Source organism: Peromyscus maniculatus, chromosome 4, assembly GCF_049852395.1.
Source record: "Peromyscus maniculatus bairdii isolate BWxNUB_F1_BW_parent chromosome 4, HU_Pman_BW_mat_3.1, whole genome shotgun sequence".
Taxonomy (NCBI): Eukaryota; Metazoa; Chordata; class Mammalia; order Rodentia; family Cricetidae; genus Peromyscus; species Peromyscus maniculatus.
The window spans coordinates 143,964,479-143,989,770 of NC_134855.1; the positions used below are offsets into that span (position 1 = coordinate 143,964,479).

The 25,292-nt window shown below is 51.4% G+C and overlaps 1 protein-coding gene across 3 annotated transcripts; it reads right to left on the minus strand.

The window, feature by feature from the left end:
* On the minus strand, positions 1–24,973 carry Hnf4a (hepatocyte nuclear factor 4 alpha). 3 transcript variants are annotated; one of them, XM_006971024.4, is made up of 10 exons: positions 24,689–24,973; positions 20,643–20,817; positions 19,637–19,731; positions 13,630–13,736; positions 12,809–12,964; positions 9,255–9,342; positions 7,665–7,820; positions 5,553–5,789; positions 3,882–4,034; positions 1–2,910 (listed from the first exon to the last, which is right to left on the minus strand). In XM_006971024.4, the coding sequence occupies exons 1-10, from the start codon at positions 24,801–24,803 to the stop codon at positions 2,768–2,770; spliced, it is 1,425 nt and encodes a 474-aa protein (XP_006971086.1). In that variant the 5' UTR covers positions 24,804–24,973; the 3' UTR covers positions 1–2,767. The 3 variants fall into 3 exon arrangements, with proteins under 3 accessions (XP_006971086.1, XP_006971087.1, XP_076427315.1); XM_006971025.4 differs by having other exon boundaries at positions 3,912–4,034; positions 24,689–24,947; XM_076571200.1 differs by lacking the exon at positions 24,689–24,973 and adding an exon at positions 24,421–24,617 and having other exon boundaries at positions 3,912–4,034.
* Between the last annotated feature and the right edge of the window lie 319 nt (positions 24,974–25,292).

A 25,292-nucleotide genomic window follows, 5' to 3' on the forward strand; every position in this document is an offset into this window, starting at 1 on the left:
TTAGAAAACATATGTACCATTTATTTTGTTGGATAAACTTATGCTAAAACACAGGAGTAAGAGCTGTTTTGAGGGTTTTTTCCTTTTTTGACCCCTTGGGCAGTAATTGTGGGATTTGGGGATCAGTGTGGGACCCCATGATATTTGTACACTCACAGGAAGGTGTAGACTAGTCCAATGTGGGGGGGGCGCAGCATACTTTATGAATGCTTGGTGTGAAGGTCATGATTTGTATTTATCAGGGTAGGTCACAGAGAGTTCTAGCAAAGGTGGATGGTGTGGTTATCACAAGAAATTGAGGGCATCCACTTCTAATTCTCCCTTGTCTTGTGCCCATTCTCAGGAAAGTCTCCTGAATCCTGGAAGTTTCTGAGAATTCCCTGAAGAAAGGAGGGTGGTCTCTGGGGGAAACTGTAGCATCCACTCTTGTCTACCACCAGCTTCATACTTAATCATATTATATATTAGGACCAAAACTCAGAAGAAAAAACTCCAACATAGTGTCCTCAGCTTATAATCAGAGGAGTAAACTTTTCTTTATTTCATGTTTCCCATATCGTAATAGTTACTAATGTGGAATGGATTTCTCCTTCAGAAAGGATGGATTGGGACAACGCCTGACCCCTGCCCCAGAAGACTGCTACCACTGAAGACCAACAATACCTACTCCTTTCATGAACATCACTGGGGATGGAGGGGCAAAGAGTGGGAAAGACAATGTCCAGAAGGAGTCCAGGTGTCCTGCCTCATGCAGAACAGTCTGAGCAATCAGCCTGGAGTCTCTGGGGGCACTGGAGTGATGGTGGCCAAGGAAGGGCTCTGAGAATGGAAAAGTCTGTCCTGAGACCTAGGACTTGGCTTGAGGGGTTAAGGACAACCCATCTTGACTGTCTTAGACTGTAGGTGTTTTTTTTAAGCAGGTGGTCCCAGTATCCCTCCATACCTCTTTCACAGAGAACCTATCACTAAAGCTGGAATTTCTGGACACTGGGGTGCTAGCTCCATCCACTCAGAAGGATCAGCCTTGATGGAAGGTGGTACTTGGTGTCATAGTTCATTCCTCCCACTTATCACACCTCCAGCCTTGGAAACATTCCTTTTATTTCCATTGGTCAGTGGCACTTTGTAGGGGCTCCTTAGTGACATCCAGAGTCAGGCAGGGGCTAAGCACTGACTGCTGGGGATTAGCAGTACCTCGAATGCAGCTCCTCTAGCAATCCTGACCCCAGGCTTTCTTATCCCTCTCCTGCCCCTCACCCAGACCATCTCAGTGGTAGACTGCCAGACTAGATTGGTCCCTCTTCTGGGGAACACACCCTTGCTGCTCCTCACCCACAGTTGGGGACAGTAGAGGAAAAAGAGGACAGGAATTCACTTCACTACTTCTCAACAAACAGCATTCTTGACTTCAGTGGGACTTTAGAACACCCTCCAGCTGGCCAGTTCTGGAAAGAGCAAGCCTCTGAGTTTGGCAGTGGCAAAGGATGAGGAAATCTCTGAATTCCATCACAGGGAAGACAAGAACTTCCTATGAGGCAGTTAAGATCCTCTAATTTCATCTTCCAAAGATTCTGAGATGGTGGATGTCAAATGCATATGGCATCATCTGAAAGTATGGAAGAGCTTGACAGGCTTTGGGGACAGCTCTGATCCATCCCTTTGTCTCTGTCCCAGGCTCTAGTCTGACCTCCTTGCGCCCTCCCAACAGTCCTGCTTCTTCTGTAGGATGCTGTATTCATCTTCTGACAGCTCACCCCACAGGCTACTCCTGACTGGAGTTTAACATTCAAGGTTCCACGGTCCCCAGCACGTGCCCTGTTTCAACTCCATGGAAACTGATTTCTTCAGTCTTCCTCCCAAACTCTGTTTCTTACCTCTGGGCCTTTGTTAGGCTCTCCTCCCATAAACTGGTCTGTGTCGCCTGCTGTGCTAGCCAGAAGCCCACCTTCCCTGACAACAGACAGAGGCAGAGTTTGCCTCTTTCTAGATGCCGTCTCCATGGCGCCCAACCTCTCTCCACCTTCTGTTGCAACTTTCACCCTTGGATGACTCTCTGCCGTAGGAAGTCATAGGACTCATCGCTCCAAAGTTATAGCCTGCTGCTAGAGGGAAGGGTCATGGTGGTGTTGGCAGAGGAGGGATGGTGACTCCTATCCTCTGCCTTACTCACGTCAGTGCTTCTAGAAGGTTCTCGGCATGAATGGGGAAATGGTGGCCACATTTTCCTCAGCCTCCAGAGAGGTGGCTTCGGAGAAGTCAGGATGGCTGAGGATGGTAATAATGGAGGGTGGGAGAGAGGGTCCCCTGAGGTTGGCACAGCAGAAGAGAGGAACAGCACCCTGCAAGCTGACTCAGCCTCAGGAGCTTTGCATCCAGACCCCCTGACCAGCACCGGGAAGGAAGATGCCCTAGCAGGGAGGAAAAGGGAGTTGTGTATCAGCAAGGTCCTGCAGCACCTGCAGACAGTCAGCCTTCAGGGGTGAAGAAGTTGAGGGAAGATACGGATGGAGATGAAGCAGGGGCTTCAGTTAGGAAAAGTAGTCCGGGCACTGGAAAACTTTCCAGCTGTGGTCTCCTGCCCTCTGGGGTGTGGGGTCAGGGGCTGCAATGCGTGTGACACTCAGCCCATGGTTTTGGGCCCTGCACCCTTTCCGTGGATGCTCCACAACTGGCCCTCTTGTCACGTCTTCCTTGCTGTGACTAAGTGACAGCCAGGTGCTCTCTGAGGGCGAGAGAGCCAGCAGAACCCCCGAGCCCCAGCGGCTTGCTAGATGACTTCTTGCTTGGTGATAGTTGGCTGGGGAATGGCAGAGGGAGGCTTGACGATGGTGGCAATGGCTCCTGGCAGGAGCTTGTAGGGTTCAGATCCTGAGCCACTTGGCGGAGATGGCTGTGGAGTCTCAGGGGTGGCTAAAAGGAGAAAGGAAAAGAAGTTGCTCAAAATTCCAGTCTTTGTGGGAACAGCTGGAGAGCCCCGGGGAAGCTCTTCCAGCTGCTGAGACAATGATATAAATTAGATGATGGATCTGATCTCTAAGGCTGCTATGGCTCAAACTTCTAGGAGTCCCAGGCCCTAGAATCTACATTCTGTGAGGTCTTCCCATCCATCTGTCCATAATTCGATATGAAGACTCAGGCTGCTTTACCCAGACCAGGGCCCAGGTGTGATAGTTCCCAAAGGCAATACGGTGTGTGATAAATATTCTGACTTGGAAGAAAGAGTAGTGATTGAGGCCCTGGGCTAACTGAGCCCAAACTGGCATTTCTTCAGTATTTAGGAGAAGAATGGTACAAATGAAAAGGCTTCATTCCCATCACAGTTGGGTGAGTGACTTTCACCAGCTCGGCTGCTTTCATTTAGTAGACAACTTTCCCAAAGCCAAATTCAATGAAATCCCTTTCATCCCAGTGGCCATCTCATCTCATTGGCGATCCTGTTCTTCGAAGAGCTTGGCCCAATGAGCAACTCAGCCACTGGAGATGTCCCCTCAGATGATGGCCTAGCCCAGTGGGCAGTCCTACTTAACTGCCAGCCTCTTTCAACTGCCCAAAGGATGGCATCATCCATCTGGCCAGCCCTATTTCAATGAACTTGCACCTAATGGACGACTTCATCTAATGGAATTCTCAGCCAACAAATGTCCTTGATGGCCCCTTCACCTAGTGGATTGCCACAGTCAGGAGACAGTGTCAGTCACCTTACTGAATACACAACCTTACTGAATTCACAACTTTAAATAACAACAACCCTTCCCCTCCAATTCCCTACTCTGAAACACACAGAACTATGTCCCTGGTTCCACTCTCTAGACACGATCTTCTCCGGCCTCCTTTCTTAGACCCCTCCTTACCCCTCGCAGGGTAGACCCCAGGCTGCCCACCTGCCTGCCCCCTGGGTCGGGGCCACTCACACATCTGTCCATTGCTGAGGTGAGAGGGCATCGTGTTGGCAACTATGACGTTGGTGCCCATGTGTTCCTGCATCAGGTGAGGGTGCAGGGGGTGGTGGGCGTGGGGTGCATCACTGGCAGACCCTGTAGATAGAAAGGAGGACATCAGTCAGGACTGGAAGTCTTGGAAAAGAACCACAGCCTTGCGGTGCCATATCCCCCCCCCCCCCCCCCCCCGCAGCATCAAGACCAACGGAGTGTCTCTTGGGTGCTTATTCCTGGGTTAGTAATGTAGAAATCACCAGGCGTGTCTGTGGGCTTCATGACTCGAAAGAAACGGGGCACCTCTGAGTTTAAATGCGATGAGTAGTCTCTTTGGTCGCATAGTAAAATGAGCACTAATTGCTGAGCACCTGTCCTGTGCTGGATACTGGCTTACAGCATTTTCAACTCTTTACATAATTTCATCCTCCTTCTAGTCGGAGAGAATGGACGCCATCATCATCTGTTCTCAGTATCCAGAGAAATCATCTCACCCAAATGTGTCTGACAAACAGACATAACTCCTGATCCTGGCGGCAGTGGTATGACACCTGAGTCACTACAACTGCCCGTTCACAGGGTCACTGTGAGGATGAGTTCCTGTGAGGTGAGTTCCTGCCTCACAGCTGTTCTGGGGTGGGCGTTGGCCCCTTGACAATTTCTGGAGATATTCTTTCATTGTGATTCCTGGGGAAATTCTACTCATATCTCACAGACAGAGGCCAGACATGCAGCTAAACAAGACGCAGAACATCTGCACTCAGAGAAGACCTGCGCCTCTCCAAACACCAACAGTGCCGCAGCAGAGAGCCCTGGCTCCCATCTCGGGGTCTCTGTGACACTGCATTATTTCCCAAGCCCCCAGTTCTACTTCTCGTGCTGAGGTTGTCACGCACTCCACAAAAAGTCCTTCAGCCCTGTTGAGGGGCTAGAACTGATGCCCACTTTTCTCTAAGGGGTGGTCATGGTCTGTGGTTAAAGTCACCATCTATCTCTCAGCCAACCTCAGCTCTGGCCCAGCTATCCTTCACGGGGAACATTATCAGAGCTTTGTCCGCTGCGTCTCTGCTTCATCGCTTTCCCATTTGCCCATCGCTTACTCTGTGATACCCTCCCAGCCTGGTTTCCACGCTCCAAATCCTCTGATGCTGCTCTCAACAAGAGGACCGAGACCCTGCTTGCTTCCACTCTCCTCCCTCTCCCCTAGTCCTTCATCAATTTCTAACTTCCATCCCTTCCCCAGCCCTCCCCTCCATTTCCTTCCTTTCTCTTACCCCCCTCCTTCCCTCCCCCCTCACCTCATTTGCACCATTGTAACCCTGTCCTCCTGAAAACATATCTTTTCTTGGATTCTACGTTTCCCCGTTTTTCTCCCATCCCCCGGCTGATCTTTTCTAAAGCCTTCTGTGACACACCAGCTCCTGAATCCTAATGCTAGAAAGCCCGAGGCCATCTTTCTGGTCTTGATAGCCCAGTTTGGATTGTCCAAGGCTCCCACGGAGGAAGCAGTGGAGTCTAGAGGCTAGCTCAGGTTCACAAGAAGCCTGTCTCCCAAGAGACAGCACTACAGATCTACAGAGACGACCCGCCCCCCTCCCCCACCACCCCGGTGCTACAGACCTCCAAGCAGCATCTCCTGCAGCAGGTTGTCGATCTTGGCCATGCCAAAGAGCTTGATGAACTGGATCTGTTCGATCATCTGCCAGGTGATGCTCTGCAGGGTCGGCAACAGCAGCAGCAGTTCGCCAAAGCGGCCTCGAGAGTCATACTGGCGGTCGTTGATGTAGTCCTCCAGGCTCACCTGGACCTGAGACCGCAGCCGCTTGATCTTGCCTGGATCGCTCAGGCCCTTGGCGTCTGCAATGGGAGAGGTGGTCAGCAAGGATCAAATCCCCTAATTTGTAGGCCCCAATTGAGCAGCTTATTGACCTTGGAACACAGGGGGTCTTTTTTAAATTAATTTATTATTAATGATTTATTAATTTTTAATTTATGTGCATTGCTTACATCTATATCTATGTAAGGTGTCAGATCCCCTGGAACTGGAGTTGCAGACAGTTGTGAGCTGCCATGTGGGTGCTGGGAATTGAACGCAGGTCCTCTGGAAGAGCAGTCAGTGCTCTTAATCGATGAGCCATCTCTCCAGCCCCATGAACACAGAGAATCTTAACCAGTGCTGGGACAAGAATTTAGGGTCCTCAAAAGATAGCTTACTCTAGAACAAATAGTGGCTTCCTGGACAAGGCAGGAAAAGATACGAAGCTTGGTGCAGCACGTTATAAACTCCCTTCTCTTTTAAACTTTCTTACACTGTGCTAGGGGTCAGACCCAGGGTCTTACACACACCAGGTGAATGCTCTGCTATCGAGAGCCCCAGTCTCTCCTTGTCTCAGGCAAGGGGAAATAAGGAAGACTTGGCCAGCTCATGCAACCAGTTGCTGGCAGAACCTTGATGTGAACTTGGGGCTCCTGGACCATAGATAAGGTTCTGCCATCTAGACCCTGCACTTGCCACATCAAGATATTGTCCCCTCTCTTGCCTGCTGCCATCTGTCACCTGGGGACTCAGCCGAGGCTTCAACTCCTCCGACAGGAAGAGACCCCACCCGCACTTTGCACTTTTTTTATTCAGCCAATCATCTTTCATGGAATGCCTGTTCTATACCGGCCTGGATTAGGTCCCCTGCCCTCAGCTAAGCTGCTGACTCTTCCTTGGGGCCAGTAATATTACATCTGTCACTGAGCAATGACTACCCTGCCCAGCCCTGAGCTTTGCACCACAGGACTGGAACTAGACTCTTGCCCTCTGGGAAATGGGGAGTTGCATGCAGAAAGCAAAACTGTGAATTGGAAAGACATATATAAATTAACAGCCTGGAGTTCAAATCTGTTCTGCAATCCCAGCACTCAGTAGGCAGAGGCAGGTGGAACTCTGTGAGTTTGAGGCCAGTCTGGACTACAGAGTGAGTTCCAGGAAAGGCTCCAAAGCTACACAGAGAAACCCTGTCTCAAAAAAAAAAAAATCTGCTCTGCAAGTTTCTAGTTCTGTGACCTTGCTTGAGTCAATCAGTCTCTCTACACTTCCATCTTCTCCTTATTTGAAATGGGGTGAAGATGGTCTTATCTCACAGGTATCATGTTGTATATAATCTGGATGAAATGTTTAAAACTGTGCACCCAGGAGCCCTCAATAAAAGGTAGTCATTTTCCTCTTGGCTGCTTTTATTGCTAGAGGTCATCTTTGTGAAACCAGGGACCAGCACCAAGGACAGCACCCAGCGCCTAGCTCCCAGCAGGTCTACACTCGGGCAGGTAAGAGAGAAGTCTCGGATAATGAGAAACAAAAGCAGGCTTTGCACAAAGATTTGACTACAGACATACTGTGCAAACTCAGGGACAAGAGTCAGCACCGTCAGCAGGGAGAGGACAGAGAGAGCCTGAAGGGAGAGGACGCAGCATCCTCATTCTAACAAGAGAAGCGAAGATGATGTTGCCTGAAGCTGACAGGACAAGAAGGAAGATGAGATGGGAAAAGTAAAACCCAGGCCTTTGCAGTCTGTGCCCTGCAAAGTCCTTCCTCCCTGGGAACTCTGGTCTGCCTCATCTATTCAATGGGGTTGATGAAAATGACTTCTTCTGGTTGTCATGACAATGCAAGAGGTTGGGAGCCTATCAGGAATGTGACAGCAGGTCTGGGGATGTGAAGGACACATTAGGAGGTGTGAGTGGTACCTGGGTCGAAGAAGATGATGGCTTTGAGGCAGGCATACTCATTGTCATCAATCTGCAGCTCCTGGAAGGGCAGGACCAGCTCATCGAGGATGCGAACGGACACACGGCTCATCTCTGCCAGCTCTGGGCAGTGCCGAGGGACGATATAGTCATTGCCTGGATGGGTTGGAGGGGAGAAGATGGGGCTGTCACCTTGGTTGACCTCTTTCACCCCTGGTTGTGATTGACAGTTAAGAGTGTGCCTGGTGCTCCTGGGAGGAGCTACTGGGATCACCACGCCCATTTTACAAATCAGAAATCTGAGGCCAATGGAAGAAGATGAATACCTGAAGTTTTGGGTGAGCTAGGTATTAGTTTTATCAGAGGCCTTTCATGTTCCCCCAAACTCCTTTTACCTGCATGACTGAAGATGAAAGAAAGCCAAGGCCCATTGGGAGGCACTGAAGCATCTAGGCCAAGGGACAGATTCCGGAATTGGGTCACCCCATCTGAATGGCTGGGTATGGTTAGGTAACATATTTGACTTTTTGTGCCTCAGTTCCCTCATCTATAAAAATGGGAATATCTAACAACTATCTTGGGGATGTTGTATTGAAAAAGGTCGTAAACATTTATCTGGCAGTTAGCATAGTCCTTGACATATGGAACACATTACACATTACACATGCATTCCCAATAATAAGTATGTCCCAAAGGCCTGGGTGACATGGGCTGGTGGGGGGGGGGGCAGGCTGTACAATTCCTAGCCACCTTTTGTTTCAACCCCAGAAAGAACTTTGAAATGCACTGGAAATTTCAGGGACAACGGATTGCTGCCTAGCATGAAGGCCAGGAGAAGCCCTCTCCTGTACCTGTATTCCCTACATCTGAGGCAGGGAACCACCCGGGAGCTGGGTTCTGGAACCTTGTGCTTTGGTCAAGCTTAGGAACAGGGCTGGGTTACATTTTTTAAAATTTTACTCATGCTGGGGGTGGCCACATGTGTCTACCACAGAGTTACACCTCTAGGCTCTCTTAAAAGTTTTCTGAAATTGCATCTTATCTATCTATCTATCTATCTATCTATCTATCTATCTATCTATCTATCTATCTATTTATTTTGGGGGAGCAGTCTGTGTGTCTTGGTGTGCATGTGGCGGTCAGTGCACAATCTCAGGAGCTGGTTTGCTCTTTCCACCATGTGGGTCCCTAAGCCCGAACTCAGGTTGTCAGTCTTGGCAATAGGTGCTCTTCCCACCTGAGCCATCTTGCCAGCCCAAGGTATTGCTAGTGCACCCTCATCTGAGAGTTGCTAGATTTTTTTTTAAAAAAATTATTTCTTATTTTAGTTGAAGATAGGGTCATGCTATATTTCTCAGGCTGACTGAACCCTCCATGTAGTCCACCCAGGCATGTCTTGACCTTGTAAACTTCCTGCCTCAGCTTCCAAGGTAGCTGGGATTACTGGCTTGCAACAGAATATCTGGTTTGGGATGTTTCTGATCTGCCAACCTGGTCCCTATGTGTTACAGTGGAGATACTCTTCCTTTGTGGGTGTACCAAGCTGGGTTCCACCCCTCAAGCTCTGTCTGGGACCAGCAGCCTCCTCACCTAGGAGCAGCACGTCCTTGAACACCATGGATCTCTTGGTGGCTCCGAGCAGCAGGTGCTCACCGGCGTGGGCTCTGAGCAGGGCTACCTGGAAGAGAGAAGGGGTGAAGCCTAGCATCTGCACCCCGGGAAGGCTGCTCATAGTCAGGTCAGCGGCCTTGGCAAGTCAGCTCTGTGTCCCCTCTGCCTTTACTGGTCTGAGCTCTGAAAAACACAACCTCTGCCTTCCTCCCATGACTGATGAGACAAGGAATGTAGAAAGGATTCTACAGAGACCAGGAAGGTGGAATGTGCTCTCCAAACCAGGGCATCTCCTGTTCACTCTGCTCTTGAACTCGTGTGTCTCCATCTTTGGGCAAGGAGCTGTGCCCTGGCCTCATCAGGACATAGGCCATACGGGGTGTGCATGCCTCAGACCAGATTTTCAGGAGTGTTGGCTTGTCCCAGGTGTTTTAAAATTGTGGGTTCCAAGTTTCTACAAGCATGCCAGTTGCAGGGAGCTGTTAGGGCCCTTTAGGAAAAGTCATAGTCTTGGGTTCAACTACCAGTGACCCTGATCCTGTATGTATGAGCTGGACCTGTGATATGCAGGCAAGGAGCTTCCCTGTTGGTTCCAAAGCTTGGGAAGTCACTGGTGCTAAAGATCTCCACAGAGCCTTTACTGCTGACACTGTAAGATTCTGGGATTCTCAGAGAATCTACATGAGCTCCTACATGGATGTCTGTTCTTAGAGTGTTGTCTCGCCAAGTACAGGGCATCACCAGGCCCTGTCTTTTCATGGCAGTCTGTGAAGACTGAAGTTCGAGGTCAAGTCTGGCTGTTTCACCGTACATCGCCTGTGCTTTAGAGCCATTGATCTTAGTGCTTGTGTGAAGACCAAGAATGGCAGCGGGCTGGTGGCCCTGGAGATCTGTGTACTCGGTGCGAGGCTGCAGGTAGAAAGTCATGCTGAGAGAGTCAGGTGCTGCTGCTCTGTGCTCATCCCTTTGGTGGCTCATTCACTTAGTTGTCAAATATTAGATGCCTACAATGTGTGGTTCTTTTAAAACATGTTGTTGTTGTTGTTGTTGTTGTTGTGTGTGTGTGTAGGTCACAGAACAACGATTTTCTCCTTCCACCCTGGGAATCAGCCTTGACAGCAAGTGCCTTTACCTGTTGAACTGTGTCTCTCCAGCCCTCCTAGCCACTCAGACAGTGTGGGGACACAACAGTCTCTGAGCTCATAGAACTGTCAGGCTGAGAGAGTGAGGGGGAAAGGATTGATAAAGTAGGCAAGGAAACAGAGCGGGAGGATGCTGCAATGGGCAAGAGAAGGGGAGGGAAAGAGGGAGAAAGAGAGATGGAGGGAGAAGGGAAGGGAACACAGGGCAGCGAGACAAGAGAGGCTGCATCGATGGGAGCGCAGGGCAAGCCTCTTTAAGGAGGCGACTTGCTGAGCAGCCAGAGGGTCCTCGGAACACAGCGAACACACAGATCTTTATTGAAACAAGGAAAGGGAAGACTGGAGAGGGGAGTGAATGACTGAGCCAGCAGGCTGACTTCCTCCCAACTCCGGTTCCTGCTGAGCCCACCTGTGTGTGGGGACCCCGTCCACTCCACCATGGCTGGGACCCATGAGAGAAACCAAAAGTGGGAAGGATGGGGAAGCTCGGAGGTGAGCCACTGTTTTCTGTGAGCAATGGGAAGGGACAGAGCAGATGTTCGTCACTGAGTGTACTCTACCCGGGAGGCACCGCGGTGCTCCCAACCATTAGCTCTTGGCTCTCAGACCGCAGAACAGAGAACTGAATCAAATCCCAGTGTGGTGGCTGATGTGCTCTGGGCTTTAAGCCAATCACTTTCCCTTTCTATCCCCTTATCCAGTCAGACCTGGCCTTCTAGACTCAGGAATTGGCTATCCAGGTATAACAAGAAGATGGGCCCTTGAACAATGGAAACGTGGGTCCCTAGGAAGGCCACGTCCTCAAATCTCACAGGTGGCATCAGCCATGCTAGACAATATGGTCTCCTTATATATTACGAATAGGTTCCCAGGTCCAACCCTCAGACATGACAGCTGTGGGGTGTAGGCAGGCAAGGGGGCATTAATGATTGGCCCATGTTACTGGCCACCCATCACTGCCCTCAGAGAATGCTCTGAGCTCCAGCCAGAGAGGTTTGGGTGGGAAATAGAGGTTAACAATTGCTCAGCTTGGGGGTATCTTGTTGTCCTGCTAAGTTCCTGGGGAGGAACAGGCGGGGTTAAACATTAATTCAGGCTCTCCAGCAGAGGGACAGGGGCTAACGCACGAGGAGGGGTGGGAGAAGGCAAGGACGGCTTGGACAAGATCCCTGACTGTCAGGTCCAGACCCGGGAGGAGGCTGAGGGGCAGCCAAGCCAGTGTTGACCTAGAGTGCCCCATGACTTTCTGATAGGTGTTTGAAGAGGCTCGGGAGGACCTGGCTTCTGCAGAGAGGAACAACAGTGAGGCTGGGTGACTTCTCTGAGGCACTGAGCTTGTATGCAGCCAGGCATGGTGGCACACACCTTTAATCCCAGCCCTTGGGAGGCAGAGGCAGGCAGATCTCTGTGAGTTTAAGGCCAGCCTGATCTACAGAGTGAGTTCAAGGCCAGCCTGGGCTACATAGTGATACCCTGTCTGAAACTAAAAAATAATCCCCCAAACAAATAACAACAAGACAGGAGATGCTGCAGTATCAAACTCATGGGCAAAGAGCTGAGGCTTTCGATGTTGGGAAGGTGGCTGATACCCTCCCCATTACCCAGGCAGGGAAGATGTCTGCGCAGGCCAAGGGATGTGTGTGTATCGGGAGCCACAGGATGAAGCATTTCAGAAACTTATCCACCCAAAGACACACACAGCCCTCCACCCCTGCACTTCCCCTCCCTGGACCCATTTCAGGAGTCCAGAGAAGGTGCCTTGAATATAAAATGCTGACAAACCATCTTGGGAGAAAAGCACGAGACTCAACAACATTGGGGCGGACGGCAGAGGTCCGGCTGAACTGTTGTTGCACCATCCAGGACTTTTCAAACAAGAACGGCCCCAGTTCTGACAACACTCTGGAGAGATAACTTCCACTTGGTAGATAAGAACACTGGGCCTTGGAGCTAAGTAATTAGTCCCAAATCACCCAGGGAACTGGTCTTAAAACCAGAGCTTAAGCCAAATCTCCTGATTCCCGGTTTCAGATCCCTGTCAACACCTCCAGGAATGCTGAATGATGCAGTGGTTAAGAGTCTGGACTTTGGAGCATCCCTGGTTGGTTCTAATCCCACTTATGTTGATTACTGGCTGGGTGACCTTGAGTAATTTACTTAACCTCTCTGTGCCCTGGTTTCCTCACCTGGAAGATGAGAAACATTCCTATTTCATAGTCCTTAGGGAGACTGAGCTAATATTTGTAGAATGACTTAAACAGTTCTGGGAACACATGAGTGATGTGTATTTCATTGAATAAAATCAAATCAGCCCGAGGCTATGTCTTTGGTAGGTCAGCTAGACCCCGATGGCCCAGTGTCCACCTCTGCTCCCAGCGTACCTGCCCTTACCTGGTCATCTAGAAGGAGCTCACAGAAGGCTGGGATGTACTTGGCCCATTCCACCAGAACCAGCAGCTGCTCCTTCATGGACTCACACACGTCTGTAATGTTGGCGATCTTCTTTGCCCGAATGTCGCCGTTGATCCCAGAGATGGGAGAGGTGATCTACAGGAGACAAGAAAATGCTGGGGGTGGCACCTTTCCCCTGCACTTCCTGTCCCTTGCACGGAGCCCATTCCCTAGGAAGTCCTCTGTCTGGTGGCAGCTGGACTGCATTGTACTGCCAGGTCAGTAAGAAGCTCTGAGCAAAGGGACAGGGAGGACTCATAAACAGGGAGCACTCTGTTTGGACTGCCACCAGCTGCCTGCCCTGCTCCCCTCTCTTCTAGCTCCTCCGAGTCTCAGGAATCCCTTGGGTGTAAAAGAGGAACAAGGCATGACTCTCATCTCATACATGAAGTCACCGTGGCCCAGAGCAGCACTGTGACTTGCCTGAGGTCACGTGGCCAGAGGTTGGCTGAGCCCATTTGCCACCATGTTGCAACGGTTACTTCCTTTTGGTAGGCACTACTCTTGAGCCCTCAAGGAGAGCAGTTTGTGTGGCCTGGGAACACGGCCATTGAGATGAACTAGACAGGCCCCCAGGATGCCAGACCTAGGTTCCAGCTCTGTCTGTCACAAAACCAGTGTGTGGCACTGGCTTCAGCTTTCTTCCTGCGGTATCTGTGACCCTTTCCATGTGGGGGTCTAGGTTCTGGTAGGAGGACGCAGAGGTAGAAGTGAGTTCCCCCTGAAAGGGAGCCCAGGTAGGTGAGAGAGCCCCTTGGTACCTGCTGAGACAGGACCTCTGCCTGCAGGAGCGCATTAATGGACGGCAGGCTGCTGTCCTCATAACTTGACCTCCGTGTGCTGATCCGGTCCCGCTCATTTTGGACGGCTATGAGGAAGCAGAGAGAGGTAAGGAGGAGCACTAAGGGGCGGGGGGATGTCCCACAACCATTAAGGAATTGGGAGACGTGGGAGGAGAGGGTTCAACCTGGACTGGGGTCACCAGAGTGCTACAGGTGGACATTTACCGTGTGTGTGTGTGTGTGTGTGTGTGTGTGTGTGTGTGTGTGTGTGTGTGTGTGTGTCACGCATGTGAGCATACATGTGCCATGGTGCATGTGTGGAGGCCCAAGGACAAATTGTAGGAGTTGGTTCTTCTACCATGTGGGTCCCAGGAATGATCAAATCAGGTTGTTGTCAGGCTTGGTGACTGATGTCCCACTGAGACACTTCACCTGTCACATTTGGGATTTTTTAACTCAGTTTGCAAAGCTTGCTAGACACCAAAACTTCCCTCTGCCCTATATACAATGAGAAGACGGAAGACCTCACAGGCCATTCGCAGAGGCAGGTCAGTGACAAGTCCGTGGAGGATGGATCACAGTCTGAATAGTACAGTGAGAATCTGCCACCGTCCCAGATCCACGATCCTGCTTGCAAGCCAGTTGATCCCTCCCCTTCCAAATGAGCAACTCTTCTCTCCTGGTGACGCAGGAGTGACCCTGAGATTGCTGAATGCTAGGGAGAAGTCCTGGGTTGGGACCTGGAGGCCCAGCTGCCCTAGTGGACTGTCTGCTGGGAGGAATCCTGCTCTCTAGGCTAACCTGGGAGAATGAGAGGTAAGTAGTCTCTTTCCTTCCCATACTAGGAACTCTCCAGAATCCAAGAACTGAAGGCCTTGTCTCCTAGACCTCCAGCCCACCCTCCACCCCTAGCTGAGCCAGCGGAGGCCTAAGGTATCAGACGTCCTCTCACTGTCCCACCTGTCCCCTGGAGTGTAAGGGGCCTCGTATGGAAGGGAGGGGTGAGAGCGAGGGTGCACAGATCTCTCACTCTGTGATGGTGGGGATACCTCCCCCGGGGCCTCTGTTTGCCCATCTATCCAAAGCTCCTTCCCCTCAGCCTGCTCCCCGCCTTGTCTTCCGTCTCAGGAACTGGCAGGCAGTGTCTTCCCTGCACGCAGACACCCTCCCACACACTGGTTCACAAGGACCTGCTGGGATGGTCCTCACACGGGAGATCCTGTTCTGCTCCTGAAGGCCCCACCACTCTCCCAGGGGCTGGGCCAGGCCCTCCTAGAGTTCCCGAGACCCGAGGCTCCTGGCTTTACCTTTTGGGCTTGAGCTGCTCTCAGGGATCCCTCTAAACATATCCAGGTCCCCTGTCACATTCTGCTCAGAACGGATGTCACCCTATCTCATCCCTGTTACTACTTCCCTCTCTCTCAGTCTGTCCCCAATACCTGCCGCTCCCTACGTCTAGACATCCACCCAGGCCACACATGTGCTCAGGGCCTTTGCCCAGCCATTCCTGATGCCTTGAATCCCCTTTTCCATCACCATCAATGGTCGGAGAATGACTCGCTGGTTAAGAGCATGTACTCCTCCAGGACCTGAGTTCGGGTCCCAGAATCCATATTGGGTGGCTCACAAATGCTCTGCAGGAGCCTGCACTCCAGTATGTGTGCATATACACGCAATTAAAAATAAAGTAAGTCTTTAAAAAAAATGTCACCAGGCAGTGATGGCACACACCTTTAATCCCAGCAGAGGCAGGTGGATCTCTATGAGTGCGAGGCCAGCCAGGTCTACATAGTGAGTTCCAGGACAGCCAGAGCTACACAGAGAAACCCTGTCTCAAAAAAAAAAAAAAAAAAAAAAGAAAAGAAAAGAAAGAAGGAAAGAAAGAAAGAAAAAGTCAGGTGCTTTTTCAACCTCCTTTGACACAGTGTTGTGCCCCAGGCTCTGCCCTCTTATGCTGTTTAAATTTCCCCCATGGTATCTATTGTAGCATTATTTGCTGAGTTCTTTATTATCTAGCTCCAAAGCTCCAAAAAGCCAGAGCTTCTTCCCTCCTGTTCACCCTGGCCCCTAAACACCCTGACACATAGTAGGTATGCAATAAAGATCTGTGGAGTGAGATGTCGCTGGATAAGACAGCACAGGACTTCACTGAACACTCACACTCTACTCTGCAACTTCCTCTTGATTTCAGAATGTTGAGATCTAGAGCTGGGTGTAGAGGCTCATGCCTGCAATCCCAGCATTTGGGAGGCTGAGGCAGGAGGACAGACCAGCGTGGATTACAGATGTTGGGGCCTGGACAGATGGCTTAGTTGATGAGAGCATGCACCGCTCTTACAGAGGATTCCATTTTGGCTCCCAGCACCCACATCATGTAGCTCACAACCACCTGTAACTCCAGCTCCTGGAGATAGAACACCCTCTTCTGCCTTCTAGTGCATGTACACACGCGTGCATGCACGCGCACACACACACACACACACACACACATACACACACACAACAACAACAACAATAAATTTAAAAAAGAAAAGGAAAGAAAACAGTGAGACCATGTTGCAAAAACCCAGAAATAGAAGTCAGAAGTGTAGGACAGAGACCCTGAGGTGTACCAGTCCCCCACTGCACTGGCTGTACCAGCCTGCCACACCCCTCCCTGGCAACCCAGCCTGCCCTGTCGCCTGCCCCCACTGGGCGCTGCGGGGAGGCGGGCGGAATGAAAGGCTGCTGTCAGCAGCTGTGGAGAGAGCTCCTCAAGGTTAGCCTGGCCTTATCAGCACCCGAGCCAGCTCAGTCACGGAATGATGTTTTCCTAATGTTTGCGCAGTATTAGCGGGGTCGGGGACCTAATGTAACTTCCATTGAATATTAACTACAGGACAGAGGTGGAGAGGATATGAGCCTGTCTTCCTAGAGAACCCTGGGTGGGCCCTGGGGGCTGAGCTGGGCTTGTGAAGAAGGTCGTACAGGGTGGGCCATGCTCCTCCTTTACTTCTGGGTCTGTCTCTGGCATGGCTTTCTGCTGCCAGGAGCTGGGCCCTTTTCTCTTGGGCCCAAGAGCCAAGGCTGGGCAAGTGTTCCTCTCCCTGACTTTAGTCACAAGACAGAATTTTCCACCAGCTGTTTTCTTGTTCATCAACCCCCCCCACACCCCTGGGCTCTCCCATCCCCAGCCTTTGCCCTCCAGCAAGCCCCTTGTGGGCTCTGTGGCATGTCCTCTGCCCAGGAAGGATGTGACGCTCTTCTCTGCTGTACTGGCAGGTTTCAGTCACCAGGAACAGAATGTGCTACCCTAAATGATCTTTCCAAATTTCAATCCAGAGAACTTGAAGGCTTCGTTCTCACAGCCTTGGATCCTAAACCTCACCCCACCCCACCCCATCCTATCACCTCTCTTGCCTCGATTTCCCTACCTGGGAATCGGGTGGGATCTTCCTTTTCTTGCCCTAGCTGCTCTGGAAGCCTGTTTCCAGCTCACTTTCTGGTGTTGGTCCCTAAGTCATGTGCAGGAGAGGTTGACAGGAAACTAAGTAAAAACATGTCTCTAGTCACCTGGTCAGCGGCTTTGGGATCTTTCCATCAAGCTGAGGACACGTACTGGGGACTGTTAAGTCTTAGGCAGAGCAAGCAATAGCCTTCCTAGTGCTTGCCCATGGTGGCCCAGAATGCTTTGCTTTCTTGGTCTACTTGTACTTCACAATCCCTCAAAAGTGCAGGTGAGTGTGTACACACACACACACACACACACACACACACACACACACACACACACACACACGAGCGTCTACTGGCCCCAGAACTCTCTGTCAGTGGCTTTCCTGTCTTCCTGGTAGAAGGTTTATTTCCTAGCCCAAGAAGCAGGCAGTTCAGTTCAAGGCTGAGCTAAGGCTGGGTGGGGTGGGGCTCCTCTTCTCTCAGGAGCTGGGATCTAGGGTCACTTGGGTCTGTGGATCCCTGGGACAGGTAGAGCCCAGAGGGGCCAGGAGTGTCCATCAGTTTGCCCCCAGAAACTGTTTAACAAAAGACATATGACACATGACCACATGCAGACTTACTAGTCAGCCATCTGCCTCATTGGACTGCCTGCTTTTCTCCCACGTGCTGATCATTCTACAGGAGAGGTTCATTCCCAAACACAATGCCCTATGGGCAGCCATTGTATTTAATATCACGGGGTACTGAAAAATAGTATCACCAGGTATTAAACCAAAGCCCTTAGGTTGTAGGCATTCATCCTGTGTCCAGCATTCACACATGCACCACAGTCCCCTTCCACAAAACAGTCCTCAATGAGGTGAGCATGGCGCCACATGCCCATGGGAAGAGGTGGGCATAGGCCTTTGAAAAAGCCCCAGCCCCCACATCAGAAAAGCAGAGATCTGCCAGAATATGGTGTGTGTGTAGCAGGACCCCTGGGCTCTAATTTTCCAATAAAACTCTTGAGCTTGCATTGAGGATCTGTAAGGACCCTTCTGAGGGACAGGCAGTAAGAATAATCTCAGAATGGGAGAGCAGAGACTGGGAAGGGAGGTTGTCACGCTTAGCTCATCTTCCGTCTGGCTCAGCCTAGGATGGGCTGGAGCCCAGTGTGTGTGTGTGTGTGTGTGTGTGTGTGTGTGTGTGTGTGTGTGTGTGTGTGTTCCCACAGGACTAGACTGAGGGTCTGGCCAGGAGAGCACAGTGTAGGCTGGAAGTAAATATTAGCTGGGAAAAGTGAGTTGAGAGACAAGAAGAGATTTGAAAATGACTTCAAGTTATTTAGAAAAAAGTTTAGAAGTTTTTTTTGTGAGTTTAAAAGGAAAATAATTCCTTTTTTCCTCCCCTCCCTCTTTTATCCTCTTTCTCTCCACCTCTGTCTGTCTGTCTCTCTGTCTGTCTCTCTTTCTTCCCCTCTCTCTCCCTTCCTTTCCCCTCTCTGTCTGTCTGTCTGTCTCTCTCTCTGTCTCTGTCTCTCTCTGTCTCTGTCTCTCGTAGGCTGACACTGGCCCAGGGCCCTGCATGTTTGCCAGACAATGGGTCTGCTACCATGCTACAGCTCTGGCCACTGAAAACAATCTGTGAAGAGGCCTGGGGGGCTCAGTGTAGGGAGCACTGTGTAGGAAGCACTGTGTAGGGAGCACTATGTAGGAAGGACTGTGTAGGGAGCACTGTGTAGGAAGCACTGTGTAGGAAACACTGTGTAGGGAGCACTGTGTAGGGAGCACTGTGTAGGAAGCACTGTGTAGGGAGCATTGTGTAGGTAGGACTGAGGTGCTCAAACAGCATGAAGCTGGGGGTGGGACCTCTACTCTTCCAGTAACTGCCATGGAGGCTTCTGCAAGGCGACTAACCACTGTGGTCCTCGGTTTCTTCCGCCATGAAAGGCGACAGTATTCACTCCAGCCTCACAGAGCTGTCCCAGGAATGAAAGAGGAAGAGCCAGCTCCATGTCTGATGGCGGGAGTTGGCTGGGGCAGAGACTGCTCAGCAATTCCATCTCTGCCATCAGGGCTGGGATTGAGGCCTCATCCCATGGGTTGGAAGGGGAAAGTTCTAGAGATTGCCTGACTCCCAGGAATGAGGACTAAGGGAACTGGGGTGCTTGTCTTTGGACAGGACGCCCAGAAGAGGGCCCTCTGGTGACATTTGTGAAGTCTCGGTGGCAGGCACTTGGGTGTTCGCTGTGTGGTGTCCGACGCCTTTCCTAGCTTGCAGTATCCATTAGAAAAAGTACCCATCTTGGCTGCCTCATGGAGGTACAGGAAAGCCCAGTGGCAGTTGCTGGGAGCCGAAGTGAGTGAGTGGGAGCTTTATCTCTGGATCTTTCTCAAGACCAAGCCCAGCCACTCCCTGTGGTCAGATCTGCAGGCCCTCCCTCCTCTCAGCCATTAGCCAGTCATCCCAGGGCCTGTCACGGAGCCATAAAGTATGGCTAGAGTTGTAAATGCCGGGTTGGTTGGAGCCGGGGTGCAGGTGGGGCAGGGGTGTAGGGAGGGCTGAGGCTCACCTTCCTTCTTCATGCCAGCCCGGAAGCACTTCTTGAGTCTGCAGTAGCGGCACTGGTTCCTCTTATCTTTGTCCACTACACACTGCCGGCTAAACCTGGAGAGGACATGGGATGGTGGGATGGAGAAGGCACAGCCTCCCCCTCTTAGGGCGGAATGAGGACCCTGGCTGCTTCGGACCCTGACCCAGCTCCCAGCTTCCTTCCTCCATCTCTGCCTACCATGAGTTCTTATGTTAATCCAGCGGAAGCCAGAGGGATCTCCGGACTGTCTGAAAGTCCAGTCTGTCCACTCAACATAGGAAACTGAAGCCCAGAAAGGTGACACGTGACGTTGGTCACTCAGCTGACTGTCAGTGGAGCTGCGTTGGAAACCTTAGTCTCTTGAATCCCATAGCATAACTATTTCTACCATCTCCTGTGAGAGCCCACAGCAGGCTGCTGGCTTGGAGTCGGCAGTTGGTAAAGGCAAGGTTATGGGGGTGGATGAGTTCCAATACTGACTCCGCCACTCAGTTCAAGTTGGCTGGCTTCGGGTAAATTCCTAGCTCTCCAAGACATAGCTTCCTTGTCTACAAAACGAGGGTGATAATTGGGACACTTCAGAAGGGCATTGACAGGTGACAATGAGGTATTGCAGGTTTGGCATGGGACAAGGGCTCAGTCAACCACTGCTAATATTTTGCTGCTGTTATCCAAAATGAGAGATGCTTTTGAAAGAGGGGTTGTCAGAATCTTGGGAGCGGGGCCACTGGGATAGGTGGAAAGGCTTAGGGCCAATGCCTTGTTGGAACCTAGCAAAAGTAGTATGTTGGAGGGCTGGTCCCATCCTTTCTAAGGTTGGTAGGCAATTGCTAAAGTAGCTGCTACCACCTGTATCCACAGATGCTAACAGATCATCTTTGAAGGCCTGGAAGGCCAGATGCCTCAAGAGGGACCCCTGGAGGACATGAACCCCAACATATACATTTTCCAGCCGAGTAAGGCGAGGCCCAAGCTGGCTCCTCACCTGCAGGAATACATGTGGTTCTTCCTCACACTCCTCCTGAAGAATCCCTTGCAGCCATCACAGCTTGAGGCTCCGTAGTGTTTGCCTGTGGCCCGGTCTCCACAGATGGCACACAGGGCACTGACGCCCAAGCTGTTGGATGAGTTGAGGTTGGCGCCTTCAGACGGGGATGTGTCTGCACCAAAAGAGAGTGAGTGAGAACCCAGGAGGGGCAGAGAGTGAAGGGGGAGGAGCCTGAGATATAACGGGTTCTCCACAGCTGGGGGCTATGTCCGCTCCATCCTTCTGCTCTCAGGGTCACTGGGTTTTCAGAGTCTCAGTTTCCATCTGTACATCAGAACCAACTGTACTGCCGGTCTCCTGGGGGCACCGGCAATGACCAGCTTCCTCAGGAAGGATTGAAACCTGACCACCACTTAGCCGCAGTCATTTACAGTCTCCTGGTTGGGAGCTACGGGAGAGACAGCAACCACCCCTGTCTCTTCCTCATCAGGAGAACCGGAACAGGAGTACCTGAGCTTAGCCCTGGACTCCACAGACTCCCCCAAGGAGGGGAGAGTTATACACCAAGAACATTCTTCCCTTTGCCTATGGGCCAGGTGCTGACAAGGGTCTGGGCAGATGCTGAACCCTCTTACCACAGACGAGAAGCCATCTCCCAGTCAGAGTGTGAGCAGGGCACTCAAGACCTCTGGCAAAGGAGGCTTCAGCTTGTGAGCATTTGTGCCAATACCACCCCTAGTTTACTTTTGGTCTGGACCAGCTCCTTTTCCTAGCTCCAATTTCACCTGGCCTCGATTTCCCTAACTATAAAAGGGATCAGTTTAACTGGTTTGGTTGGTTTTAAAGAAAAAAAAAAGTCAGCAGAAGATATTTCTTTTTCTAAAAGCAAATCTTCCACCATAGATAAATTGTTTAGGAAACCTCTTCACTGGGGAGGTAAAAACAGGAGGATGGAGAATTCAAGCCTAGCCTCAGCTACATAGTAAGTATGAGGTCAGTTTGGGCTACCTGAGACATTGTCTCAAAAAAAAAATCACCCTTAGGAGATTATAAACTCTATAATAATTTCCCCAAAACAAAAGTGCATGCATGTTCACAACACACACACACACACACACACACACACACACACACACACACACACACACAGAGGAGAGACTCTGACTATGACCTTAGATTCCTAAGAGAATGTCCTATTGCAAACGGGAGAAGGCTGTGATAAAGCATTGACCCTGAAGCCTTACAGCATAGGATCAAATCCCCACTGATCTTGTGGCACTGGGTTATTTCTTGTCCTTGTCCACCCCGAGCTGTTCATAGGCTCAGTGAGTCTGCCGGAAGTGCTTGGCATACAATAGGCTCTGGATCTGTGTCTGTGGACTAAATGCTTCTCTCCAGAAGAGAACTGTCCCATCCTAGCAGGCGTCTTGCAGCTGTTTCTCGTCTCTGCTGCCTCCTGGCTGAACTCTTCCTAGGACTCCTGAATGTCCCGAGTGGAGCCCCTCCAGCTGGTGAATTATTCCCAAGGCAGGGATAATTGTTAAGCTCCATTGGTGCCCTTTCTCCCTCAGCCTCTCCTCCCTCGACCCCCGGGGGAGAGCTGAGGCCGCAACTCGCAACTCGCAACTCAGGCAGAGGCTGGCAGGGCGTCCTCTTGCTGGGTGGCCTGGTTTGGGCACAGTTAGCCGGATCATCTCCCCTGAGGTCAGCAGGCTACTTCCATTTCCAGGTTAAGAAGACTGAGGCTTGGAGAGAAGAGGCACTTGCTCAGTGTCATCACAGTGCTTCCAGACACAGGGGCTGGGTTTATGGGGTGGTGTGCCGTGCTCAGCCACGCTGCCCATGCCTGGGCATCTGTGAGGACCCTTCTGCTGTTTCTGAATTGGGGATGGAAGGTGGGAGCAGATATCCTTAGAATCTTCTAGCCATCGGCTCAGGATGGACCCCCAATCACTTTGGAAGACAACCTCCTATAATCCCAACTCCATTCCTCTGTGAACTCCAGCAGGGTACACAGACCCTTCCATCATACGGAGAGTCCTACAGACCACGCATGGTCGGGGCCAAGAAAAGCCCTTGTAAACCTTATCCTGTGTACTACCCATCTCCATTTTACAGCTAAGGAAACTGAGGCTGGGGAGGAAGGGTTTTTCCAGAGCTGGGGGCGACTGATGTGTCCTCAGGGTACTTAAGGGCTTGGTGTAGGAGCACAGGACTCCTAGGTACTGAAGGGGCTGTGTGGTGGCCAGGAGTGTGCCAGCATGTACTGTCCCTGTGTGTCACATGATACCGTCTCAGGGCAGAAGCAACTTATTCACCACCTCCAGTGTGTTTTTTCCCTGAGCACCTCCCCTGAACTGTTCACCCTTCTGGAAGCTTTGGTCAACAGGGCTGGGGTAAAGGAACCTATTTTTACACCGCACAAGAGACAAAGGAGAGGTAACGTGCCCAAGGTCACACCACGCACGGCATGAGACATTAGTGCCCGGCAGTTGGGGGACTGACCATGGACAGAGCCCACACGCTGTCTCCGCTCTCTACCTGGATTGAGAGCACAGTTCTCCAGACCTGAGCCCGGTAGCCTGACATCTGCTGCGGGGGCCAGAGTCACCAATGGAAGGTGGTGGTGGGCCAGCCTCAGCCGGGTGCCATCTCTCCAGGGCTAGTCTGAAACCCGGTCCCCTCCTTCCCAGGAGCTTCCCATCCTCCAGGAAGGCTACCTTCTCAACCCTGTGGCAAAGAAAAACCATCCCCCTGCTTACAGATGTGTTCTCAGTGATACTGGAGCAGGTGTTTGAACCAAAGTGACACACGCTGACAACAGAATTGGCTCAGAGATAAACACACATGCTGCTGATGTGAATCCCAATGTTTGGTATATAGTAATAACTAAGACCTTCGTAACATAACCCTGGTATTTTTCGAGGCTGGAGCACAGGATCCCAAGCTCCTGGCCAGCCTGGGAGTATGTTCTAAGTTTCAGGCCAGCTCAGGAACATATACTCTGCATTAAAAAACAAAAACAAAAACAAAAACAAAACAAAACATCGGGTGTGGTAGTACACCCCTTTAATCCCAATATTTGGGAGGCAGGGGTGATAGGATCTCTGTGATTTTGAGGCCAGCCTGGTCTATGAAGTGAGTTTCAGACCAGCTATAGCTAGGTAAAGACCCTGTCTGAAAATAAAATGTAATAAACGAAAACCCATACGACGGAACTGCACAACTGTGCGCATCAGAGAGCGCCGCACAGGGTCTATATGCCCATGCGCATATGCAAAATGCCGCGCAGGGCCCCCAGGCAGGAAGCACAGGGTACGTCCACAAGGCCACACTCACAAACATGTCAGGTGCATGACGCACATTCACAGACACTATACATACACACATACAGGCAAGCATGAAAAACAAAATCCCGGGGACAGACAAGCACAGACCGTTCAACAAATCCACACAGATGAAGCCTGGACATGAACCTAAGAGGGGGTGGGCAAACAGCCAGCTGTATGCTTGGGTTTGCCACGCCACCCCCGCACTTACATGGACCCTAGGACCGTGCATGTAAACCACACCGCTGTGTGGCCTTTCTAGCTGGGAAGCCTGAAAATTCCACTTCCCCCCAACCCCGAACTCCAGTTTCCCTGAAATGTAGCCATGACTCCCGTCACCACCTCTAGGAACAGGACAGGCCTTTGGTAGCTTGCACATAGGCCCAGGGCTTGAAGAAGGGGCCCATGGTGAGTGGGATTTCTACAGCTACAGAGAGGAAGCTCACCATCATGGCCTGCTGCTGTAACATGGTGGGGAAGGCGGTGTGAGATCCCGGGGCCTAAGTAGGGAGGATCTGGGGAACGTTTCTGTTGGAAATCCACCTCTGCAGGCCTCCCTCACCCAGAATGCCTCTTGCTGGGCCCACTTGCTTCACCTGGCAACACCTGTAGGAGCCTATAGGGCCAACCTACAATTTCCCGTATTTCTCCTCCCATCCCAAAGTCCAGTGCCAAAGATCTACTCCATACCTGGGCACATCTGCCCCCACCTACCATTGCCCATGGTCAACACCTGCACATTTTCAAACTCCAGGGTGGTGTAGGCTGGGTCCAGAGCGGCACTGTAGTCAGCCATATCCATGTCGACGAGGGTTTTAGAGAGTCGCATTCTCCCCTACCCACAGCTCAGCCCCCTGTCCTGCCCTGCCCAGGATGCCACCCAAGCCCCTGGGCTGAGCCCCAGCCCCCCGTCCCCGCCCTCTCCCTGCCTCCTCCCAGGTCCCCTCTCTGCCCTCCTCTGTTTCAAACTGTCCTCTGGGAGACTCAGCCTGGCGTCCCGGCCTAGCCTCTGCAGAGGGTGGAGGCACTGTGGGGAGGGGTGGGGGTTAATGGTTAATCACCCCCGTTGCTGGGTAGGCTGGGTGGAGCCGCGGGGATTTGGCTGTTTGTTGGTTTCTGACTGACACCTGGGGTGCTAATTAGAACTGTTGGGCCCCAGCTCATTAATATTCAGTTACCGATCTTCCAAGGCAGGCACCGGACGGGGCTGGCCTCTGTTGGACCCCTTACCTCAGCAGCCCCCAAGCCAATGTCACTCCAAGTTGGCTGTCCCAGCTGACATACTTAGACACTGACAAGTCTACCTCCAAGGAGCCCT